This window comes from Telopea speciosissima, chromosome 9, assembly GCF_018873765.1.
Source record: "Telopea speciosissima isolate NSW1024214 ecotype Mountain lineage chromosome 9, Tspe_v1, whole genome shotgun sequence".
NCBI classification, from domain to species: Eukaryota; Viridiplantae; Streptophyta; class Magnoliopsida; order Proteales; family Proteaceae; genus Telopea; species Telopea speciosissima.
The window spans coordinates 25,803,744-25,814,322 of NC_057924.1; the positions used below are offsets into that span (position 1 = coordinate 25,803,744).

The 10,579-nt window shown below is 38.2% G+C and overlaps 1 protein-coding gene across 1 annotated transcript; it reads left to right on the forward strand.

Moving 5' to 3' along the window:
- Positions 1-7,958: 7,958 nt before the first annotated feature.
- Positions 7,959-10,282, forward strand: LOC122639270 (GDSL esterase/lipase At5g45670-like). The gene is made up of 5 exons (XM_043832086.1): positions 7,959-8,300; positions 9,068-9,192; positions 9,283-9,528; positions 9,642-9,897; positions 10,008-10,282. Exons 1-5 carry the CDS (start codon positions 8,048-8,050, stop codon positions 10,229-10,231), a joined length of 1,104 nt encoding a protein of 367 aa, XP_043688021.1. The 5' UTR covers positions 7,959-8,047; the 3' UTR covers positions 10,232-10,282.
- Positions 10,283-10,579: the final 297 nt, after the last annotated feature.

The window sequence follows — 10,579 nt, forward strand, 5'->3', positions numbered from 1 at the left end:
GCATAGCACAACAAGGGTCTAGGAAGAGACCTATGACCTCACAAGAGTCGGGAAACCTAGTAAAACTTTCAGAGGACCCTATATTGATTCAACTCTGATGCGCTTTAATAGATGGGATGCAAACCAACCTAGTCAATCGACACAATTCACAGCTGCACCTCAGCTGTCTGGGCCGAACATTCATTGTTTCGCCTACGAAGAACTGGGACATAATTCCAAAATTTGTCCGAATCGTAGACCGAAGTACGTGTGTTGTATCTATAGGTCATCTCCCAAGCAGTCACAACAGGATAGTAAGTCCCAAAGAAGTGCTTCACCATGATTATAGAGAATATAGAGACATCATATGGCATTGTGGTAGGTACCTTACCTAATTCACAAAGTCTGTGCATGCATTGTTTTTTTTTTTTTTTTTTTTGATGAAGAAGAAAATTTATTAATAGAAGGTAGAAATGTCTTTAGTTACATTTCCTTACAAAAATTGAGTCCTTGCTATATGTGCAAGCTGATGTGCAATAGTTATCACATGCCTAGGTTTTTTAAGGATACAAACTTTATCAAATTTCAAAAGCAGAGTTTTATTATTAAATAAAGTAGTAAAGAGCTGCCACGGCCAGGGGTGCTTCTCCATGTCTGATAACCATTGCACCATGTTGAGTGAGTCCGTCCAGACTTCTATTCTCCTGCTTCCCAGTGGAATTGCACATTGGATTCCTTGTTCGATTCCTCTTGCTTCTGCTTCCTATGCTGATCCCGTGCATCCAAAATTAACAGTTTTAGAAATGAGTTTATGATTAGAAAAAGTTGTTGTTGCCCAACCCCCGATTCTTGCAGTGTCATCATGGCTACCATTTGTGATAATAACACAATCCGACTCTGATGTTATCTTGACGTAAAATTCTAGGGTTGGTGGGCTTGTGCTAATATTAGTATTATTATCTTTACTATCCTGGTTGCTTCAAAAAATCTGAAGTTCCCTTTCTCATTTATTTATGTTATTGATGACGGTGAGGGGATGTACTTTTATTCCTTGAAAAAATATTTGATCCCTTGCTTGCCATAGGAAGTATCCTGTGCTGCATACCACTCTAAGGACACATAGTTTCTGAATCTTGGAATATTCCTTACTGACAATAAAGGAATGGAGAAGAGATTTAAGGTCTATAGCTTGGAGACAATCAGTCCGTAGGCCTAGGGATCTTGCGGCCCAAATTCTTTTTGAGAAGTCACAAGAAAAGAGCCAGTGCCACTCTGTCTCATCGCCTTGTTTACACAGAGGACAACGTGAGTCAGTGTTACAAAACTGCATGAGTCTTTGTTTTGTGGGTATTCCATTTTTAAGAACTCTCCAACCGAATAACTTGAATTTTGGGTGTAATTTCAGATTCCAGATGCTTCTCCAATTACAGTATCCTCAGGGGCATGCCGATTGAGGAATTGTGCTACCGATTTGGTTGTGAACTTTCCTGATTTATTGTGTGTAGTGATAAGAAAGTTTAGGTGTGGTTGGAGAGGGAGTGGAATTTTGATGATAGCACGGGCAATTGGTGGAGGGAAGATGGAGTAAATTAGGGGTTGATTCCAAGTTTGATTGATTATGAGATCTGCCACCATTTTATAGGATGGGTGGGGGGTAATGGAATCAGGAATGTAGGGGCAAGGCAAGGTAGATATCCACGGGGAATCCCAAATGAGGGTTTGCTTCCCATCACTGATTTTCCAGCAACTATATTGGCGTAAGTCCTTTATGATGGAACAGATTCCCTTCCAGACCCAAGAAGCATTTTTCTTTATGAGGGTTGTGCAGGTAAGTAGTGAAGTATTGGGAACGTATTTTGCTTTCAGGGTTTGTATCCACAGTGGATCAGATTCGGTCAAAATCCTCCACCCCATCTTCATTAATAGGGCTTTGTTATGGGTTTGTGAGGATCGAAGGCCCAATCCACCAAATTGTTTGGGGGAACAAATTGATTTTCAGGAGATTAGAGCAATTCCCTTCTGCCCATTACTTTTACCCTTCCAAAAATTAGCATTAATATGTGCATGCATTGTTCTCCTTACATTACTAGCATGACATTAAGATAAATCTCACTGTGGCAAGTACCTTAATTACCTTAAGTACCTTATTACATAATTACCATCCGCACATTGCATTATTGATGCATGAACCTATTAATCAATTTAGTCATTCAACATTGTTAGAAGAAATCTCATTTTGCGTAATCTAGCAGTCGGTGAGAAACTCTTCAAAGAACACATCTTGTAGTCTAGCTGTTAGTGGGAAAACTCTCCCATTTCGCTTGACCTCAGTAGCTGGCTCGGGCTTTCCTTAAGAGCCATCTGGAGTTCTGAGCATTGGTCTTGAATACTTATAGGGAGACCGCTCAACTTTGGACCTTGACCCCACGCATCTCTTGAGAGTGTCATTCTTAGGACTTGTTAATAACATTACGGGTGTCCTGGGCTTGACTTGGTGTGTGTGGGCCCAGTCCATGGACCTCGTGCAGTAGATCCTATAATTTCTAGATACAAAACCAAGAATTTTCCTCAATTCTCATGATGATCTGAATTCATTCCTCTGATCACACTTCCAAATTAGAATCTGTCAATTCTAGATTGACGTAAGTAAAATCTTGTTTGTGATACGATCCTATTTGCAGCAACAACGATGCAAGCCCAAACATATAGAACTGTAATTCCATCACTAGGATTTTGCTACATGCCTTGACTATGGGCAAATCTAAACCATTGGATTGAATAAAACCAATGTCTTTACCCTTCCTATGGGAGTACATTTCTAGAGCTTGAGCTGAAATGGGTTCGATGATCGAGGGATAGAGCTAAATCCCACATTTGGCAACTGTAGTTGTTTCTTTAGAGAACCCATCTATGCACGCCATCATCGAACCCATTTCAGTGGGTGAACAGTTTTATCGCCGGATTGGAGAGTGGAGCTCCTCGCAGATCACTGGATCGTCGGAGAAAAAGAGCTGAGATGGAAGATGAGGTTGGAACGATGGAAGGTAGAGGAGATGGGTTTGTGAACGTGGCCATTTATGAATATTTTGCTTCAACTAACGGTTTCAACTTAACGGACTGGGGTTACTTGTAAGCCCCATCATAGACTAGGGTAAGTCCATGTAAGTTTTCAAACAACGGGGGTTGCTTGTAATTGAACCAAACTATAGGGAGGTACATGTAAAATACCTTTATTTTTATCAACCTAAAAGCCCATCCGAATTGGATTGACTTATGACCAGCAGAACTTTTTTCCTTAATTCCAACTCTTAATTATTATTATTATTATTTTTTTTTTTTGGTAAGAATCCAGCTCATAAGTCAGTTGTCCCTCTGACACTCACATGGTATGTTATGGGATTAATGTGTTCAATTGAGGAGGTGAGGTGAGGTCATCTTCCTATCTCAAAGGAAGCTCTTAAAAATGGTTTGTCAATGCAGGATCAAGCTATATTGAAAAGGATATCTTACTGGTCTGCAGGCTCTTTTAATCAACTGAGCCATCACTGGAGAGTATTCAAGGATTAAGGGAGTGAGGGCCGATAGCAATTAGACTTATAGACTTGATTCCAATTACCTTTTCTAAAGATTGAGTACTGTGCAGGATTGAGTACTGTGCAGGAAAACTTTCTCCATTTTCTGACAGAGAAAACAGACGCGGTTTAGCACAATTAATGTCAGTAGCTACCAAAGCTATAAATGTCAAAATGTCAACTGGATCCTCATCTACCACCTTCCCCCGTCAGGTGCATTAGTTAGTTAGTAATGGTGTAGGAAGCATGGGCGGTGATCACCGACGTTGCCTCTGCCCTTTGACTTCCGACTTCCAAGTGCTTAGTTGTGCCCTCTGTCAAGTCGGCTGCAGCTCTACTGTTTTCCTCTTCAATAGTTCAAACGAAATCCAATTGCCTAAACTAGTCAAACTCAGCAAGGGTTAGCTCAGTTGGAAAAGACCCTTGGGCTCGGTTTGTAATCTTGGAATCAGGATCAGATCGGTGTATTGGATTGACTAAATAAGACGCCTGTATCCTTGTTTTTTCATAACAATATACTGTTTTATTACCATTTTACCCTTGTCCGTAAAGGTGTATCAGATCGGTCTCAGCCGATACTGATCCGATCCGGGTGATTTTCTCAATCTAAAACTGAGATTACAAACCTTGCCCTTGGCCTATCTATCCAAAAAACAAAAAAAAAAGGAGTATGGGAAAACCATCCTATAAGCCTTAACCTTGATTGATAGAAAAACATAAATCTCCAAATTTGTTATTCAAGGTTTTATGGGTTAAATACTCCAACCATTCATAATGAGACACGTGGAGACACAAGAATAGAAAACATAATACACCGTGTCTCTCGTCTTACTTTCTCGATATAGAAACCTTCTAAAATCCCAAAAACAAGGAGATACACTCCAATTTGGAGACCCAGAAGATCTACGCTCCTAGTGCCCAATTAAAGTAAGGAATCCTATCGGATCTACTAGACAAAGAAGCTTGCCTCAAACAGACTCTCCAAGAATGAGTCCTACTCCTAAAAGAAAACTACTAATTCAAGCAGAACACGTATCAGAGAAGAATCCTCTTCTCCAATCCACGCTACAAGCCACCAATATAAATAGAACCCCCCAGAGGGTAAGGTAAGATACAATTTCTACTTCACACTCTGGTGATATTGCTCTGCTATTCCCTTCAGTTGCACGTAAGCTAACTTAAGAATTGAGAGAGTCTTTGTCGGACATAGCTCCGGCCCTCTCACGGTGTTTTTTCTTGTCTTCCATAGGTATTTCGAGGTGCATAGCTCAATTTCAACTGTGACTGCCTATTTGACTCCACGAGAACTTGAACAGAAAACTGCTAAATTGGCATATTTCTTGCGCGTACCAATTGAAGTATTTTGAAATAATAATGAATGCTTTTTCAGCATGAGGGAAAGAACTCAAGAATCCTGTTTTTTTTATTTTTTTATTTTTTTATACCTTAACTGAAGTTTCTTCAGAACGCTCATTTCAGCGCAAAGGCAGATGTATATAGAACACCCATAAAATGAAGTAGTTTTTGTCCACCAAAACGATTTTTTATGCGTATGGAAATCACTTCAATTCCTTCATACTAGTAACAAGTCTAATCTAACACATATAGATTCATCACATATAACATATATCAGAATATTTCAGAATACAGAATTCCTCTTTTTCTTTTTAGGTTCAATATTTTGAATAGATACGTTAAATGTTAAATACAGATGGATCATATCTTGTAAATTATTTCTCTTTTGTCAATTGATCTTTCTTTTTATCCCCCCTTTGTTGCTTTGCTCCTTCGAGTGATGACTGAACGATTGGATCTCTTATGACTATGAGCATCCAATTTATTTCTTGCTTTCCCTTGCGACCCATGTGTGATTTCATCATCACATCAAGAAATTCCCTCACTTATTCCTGTGCTTTGGGTAGCCAGTGAAACTTTTTGAAATATTTGAATTAAGGGGAGTTCGTTCGTCTCGAAATCTAAATAATATTCATTATTCTTTCGGGCATTTCTTGAAAGGATACAATTGCTTGGAATTTGACCAATTGAGATATTCGGAAATAATATATTATTAATTCTTCATTCGAGAAAGAGATCTTTATTCTATTTCTATAGGTTCGATACCTTGTTATAGAACTTATGCTTGATATAAAATATCATATCGCATAGAGTCGATAAATGAGGTGGGTTCATTAACGATTCACAAATTAAAAATGCCAAAAAAGAAAGCATTCACTCCCCTCCCATATCTTGCATCTATAGTCTTTTTACCCTGGTGGATCTCTCTCTCATTTAATAAAAGTCTAGAATCTTGGATTACTAATTGGTGGAATACAAGACAATCCAAAACTTCTTTGAAAGATAGTCAAGAAAAGAATGTTCTAGAAAAAATTATAGAATTTGAAGAACTATTCCTCTTGGACGAAATGATAAAGGAATATCCAGAGACCCATATACAAAAGCTTCGTATAGAAATTCACAAAGAAACGATACAATTGGTCAAGATGCACAATGAGGGTCATATCCAGACTACTTTGCACTTCTCGACAAATATAATGTCTTTAGCTATTCTAAGTGGTTATTCTATTCAGGGCAATGAAAAACTTGTCATTTTGAATTCTTGGTTTCAGGAATTCTTATATAACTTAAGCGACACAATAAAAGCTTTTTCTATTCTTTTATTAACCGATTTCTGTATCGGATTCCACTTGCCCCATGGTTGGGAACTAATGATTGGTTCTATTTCCAAAGATTTTAGATTATCTCATAACGATCAAACTATATCTGGTCTTGTTTCCACTTTTCCAGTTATTCTAGATACAATTTTCAAATATTGAATCTTCCGTTATTTAAATCGTGTATCTTCGTCACTTGTAGTGATTTCTCATTCAATGAATGACTGAAAAAAGGTCCACCGTCATTAATCTAATCATAATCTTTGTTACTTTGTACATAAAGAAAGCATTAAAAATCTTTTGCACTCTTTATCTTTCTACCCGCACGGGTATTCTTCCTATATTCTAGGAAAACTCTTTCAGTACAATACCAGAATTGTGGATGGGGAACTATACTAGCAACCTACCTAATTTATTATAGTAATTTTCGGGATCAATGATTGTACCATGCAAAATAGAAATACCTTTTGTTGGATAAAGGAGCAGATGACTCGATCCATTTCCCTATCGATCGTGATATATGTAATAACTCAGACATCCATTTGAAATCCATATCCTATTTTTGCACAGCAAGGTTATGAAAATCCACGAGAAGCGACTGGGCGTATTGTATGTGCCAATTTCCATTTAGCTAATAAGCCCGTGGATATTGAGGTTCTGTCAAGTGATTTTCGTTAAAAAAAAAACAAAAAAACAAAAAAACAAACTGGACATACCATACAGTTTTCACCCTGTTTCTATTCCAAAAAAATAAAAAAACACTAGAATCGTTTTTTTTTTTTTAGAACGTTGCCATACAGTGCCTAGATATTCGATTGATACCAATTATAGATAGAACAGAATATCCTTCTTCCATAAAGCATGAGAAAGTTCCATTGTAATAGGAAATTAAATAAAGGCAAAAAAGTTGGTTAACCTTTTGGGATTGGTGTGTGGTTTGTGTGATTACATTTTAATAATTAAAAAAAAGAACAAAAAAGGATATCGGTAACATAGAAAAGCAAAGTGCTTGAAAAAGATTAATTGTGGCATCCTTTTTAACCGGTGGCCTCTGGGATCTTCATATTATTTGTTTTTTAATTGAGCGTTGAAATCAATTAATTAGTGGAGTACTGGAGTCCCGAGTGGGAAGTAAAACTGCAGTAACGAGTTTTCCTTGTATTGAGGTAATCCCACATCGGCTGTGGGTGCTCGGACAATCAAGTATAAGAATCACAAGAGGTCACCCCACTTTGATCGAATTGGTTTTAAGATGTAAGCTTAATACCTTGATTGTTTCAATTGTAACAACAACTCAAACGACTTTCCAAGCTGTTTCTCTAATTTCATGAAGTTGCTCTAATCTTAGCTAGCAGGGGGGGATCAGATCTTTTAACAGAGGATGCTTGCATAACGAAGTTTCTTTCACTTTATTGTGAAGGGTCCCACCCTTTATAATCCAAGTTTGCCAGCATTTGGAACTTTGAAAGCTTCAAACTTTTAGAAATGGTATTGGAACCATCTCTGCTCAACTCACTATTTCCTCACGTTTTGTTCCCGCGTGCAATTATTGTGTCGACCAACTACCTGAACTGTAAAAGCGATAACATGGCCCATCTCACCATATCGATAACATGGCCCATCTCACCATATCTCTCTCTCTCTCTCTCTCTCTCTCTCTCTCATCCTTGTTGCCCAACCCAACCCCTATATATACATGGGCTGTAAGCTTACACATATCACACCACCTATTTGCTGATCACCTTTTCTTTCTTTGTTTACTTCACCAATCTTCATTTCGTCCTTTCTTTCTGGGGATTTTAATTAGTTTTGTGGTAGCTTATTATGGTTCCAGTGATCAGCAAAATATGGGTGTTTTATATGTTGTTATGGACATCGAAATTGGCAATTTTAAGGCTTGTCAAAGCAGCGCCTCAAGTTCCTTGTTACTTCATCTTTGGAGATTCTCTGGTCGACAATGGCAACAACAACGCCATTGCTTCTGTTGCTAGAGCCAATTATATGCCTTATGGAATCGACTTCCCTGGTGGACCAACAGGAAGGTTCTGTAACGGAAAAACCACCGCAGACATCATTGGTCAGTCTCAATCTTCACTATTTCATTCTACCTCTTCATCTTCTAACCATCTTTGCACTATCCTTTGGTGGTTTCTGTTAGCTTGATTGCGTGTAAGCAAGTATAACTTGAGTGCTTTAACTCTTTTGGTACATGCGTGTCCATGGTGCTGCATGAACCAAGGAGGCAAAGGGAGGGGGAGGGCGAATCGTTATCCTCTCCTGTTACAGCATGGTGCTGTATTGCATTGCACGGTGCTGCAAAGGTCATGTGACACAACGGGCCCCACATGATGCACATGGCCTCTGCAGCTGCCGCACGATGCAGTACAGCACCGTGCAGTTACAGCATAGGATAAAAATTCGGAGGAGGGGTCATGGGAATTGTTATCGAATAATTATCTCCTCCAATTGGCTGTCTGCTCCAATTTCCTCCAATTCCTCACATAGGAGTGAAAATGACCATCCTACCCCACCATGGGCAGTGTGGTCGAGCAAGGGGGTAGGGTGGTTATCTCTGCTCCTATGTGAGAGAAATTGGAGGAATTGGAGCAGGCAGCAAATTAGAGGGGATAACGATTCGGACTGGAGGCCATAGTAGATCATAGCCCACACGGGCCATGAAGTTAGTTATCAATGGAAGCTGGTTTTGTTTGGTTTCCTAGGCTCTTCAATGCTTATGTACTCCACGAAATAGCCGATGATTTGTAACCAAACACAAACTTAGGACATCAAATTCCACAAAACTTACTCCTTAGCTAATCAGATATAAATATTGGTTAATTACAGCTCAACTCTTGGGGTTCAACGATTTTATTCATCCCTATACAAATGCAAGTGACCAAGACCTACTAAGAGGAGTGAATTTCGCATCTGCAGCTGCTGGAATAAGAGATGAAACTGGGCAACAATTGGTAATTAATTTGATTAATTTTAGTTATATGTAGTTAAATATTATTATCTTTTAACCAAATTATGTTTGTCTTGGATTTTGAAACTTGTAGGGTGGTCGAATAAGTATGAATGGACAGGTAAGGAATTACCAAACTGCAGTTAATCGAGTTGTAAACATATTAGGTGATGAGAACACAGCAGCAGATCATCTAAGCAAATGTATCTACTCAGTTGGAATGGGTAGCAATGACTACCTTAATAACTACTTCATGCCATTGTATTACTCCTCTAGCCGTCAGTACACACCAGAACAATTCGCCAATGTTCTTATCCAACAATACTCCCAACAATTAAGGGCAAGTACAAGATTATCATTTGCCGTTAATTTAATTTAGTTTAATTAGCACTAAATTTTTTTTTTTTTAAATATATCTTAACGTTGTTTCTTTTAATATATATAATCACACAGAGTTTGTACAATTATGGAGCAAGGAAGGTAGCAGTAATAGGAGTAGGTCAGATAGGATGTAGCCCAAATGAACTTGCACAGAATAGTCCCAATGGGCAAACATGTGTGGAGAAAATCAATAGCGCAAATCGTATGTTCAATGATAAGCTTATTTCTCTAGTTGATGACTTCAACAACAATCTACAAGGCGCGAAATTTATCTACATAAATGCCTATGGAATCTTCGATGACATGTTGAAAAACCCTTCAGCTAATGGTAATGTAACTCATCACCTTCACATTCTTTCTATTTAATTTGTTGTATAATTTTATAAGACCTTGGGAGATTAATTTTTGTTTGTTTGAATTGATCATGATTATCATCAGGGTTTAAGGTTACAAACAGAGGATGTTGTGGAGTGGGGAGGAACAATGGTCAAATAACATGTCTTCCACTTCAAACACCATGCCCAAACAGAAAGGAGTATATTTTCTGGGATGCTTTTCATCCTACTGAAGCAGCTAATGTGATCATTGCTAGGAGATCATACAGTGTTGCATCTCCTTCTGATGCTCATCCAATTGATATCCGCCGATTAGCTCAACTCTAGATCAGATAATTGATGGAGATTATGGTTATGGAGAATGTATTCTCTCTTTCATGAGATCGAGTTCTAAAAAATGTTGATGATCTTTGATCTATACGTATATTTTCATGACGCGTATATTATCGGTCTGTAAAAGCAGCTCTAGTAATATGTAATAATGTTATGATCTAAGTAAGATGGTAGCCGTTGCACAAAGAATGATGCTCAAGGAATGATCATCAAACACTACAACTTTCAAGTTAGCCTGGGTTAGAAAAAATTATGGAGAATGAAAACTACTCTTTAGTGTTTATTGATTTCTGTATTGATCAAAGAATGAATTTACATGGGTGCAAGGACCCTTATTTATAC

What these genes read in the sequence shown, in the direction of transcription:
- LOC122639270 (XM_043832086.1), top strand. Translation starts at nt 8,048, where the DNA reads ATGGTTCCAGTGATCAGCAAAATATGGGTGTTTTATATGTTGTTATGG. An exon ending in AACCACCGCAGACATCATTG is followed by an intron (nt 8,301 to 9,067) that starts GTCAGTCTCAAT and finishes GGTTAATTACAG; the next exon opens with CTCAACTCTTGGGGTTCAAC. An exon ending in ATGAAACTGGGCAACAATTG is followed by an intron (nt 9,193 to 9,282) that starts GTAATTAATTTG and finishes TGAAACTTGTAG; the next exon opens with GGTGGTCGAATAAGTATGAA.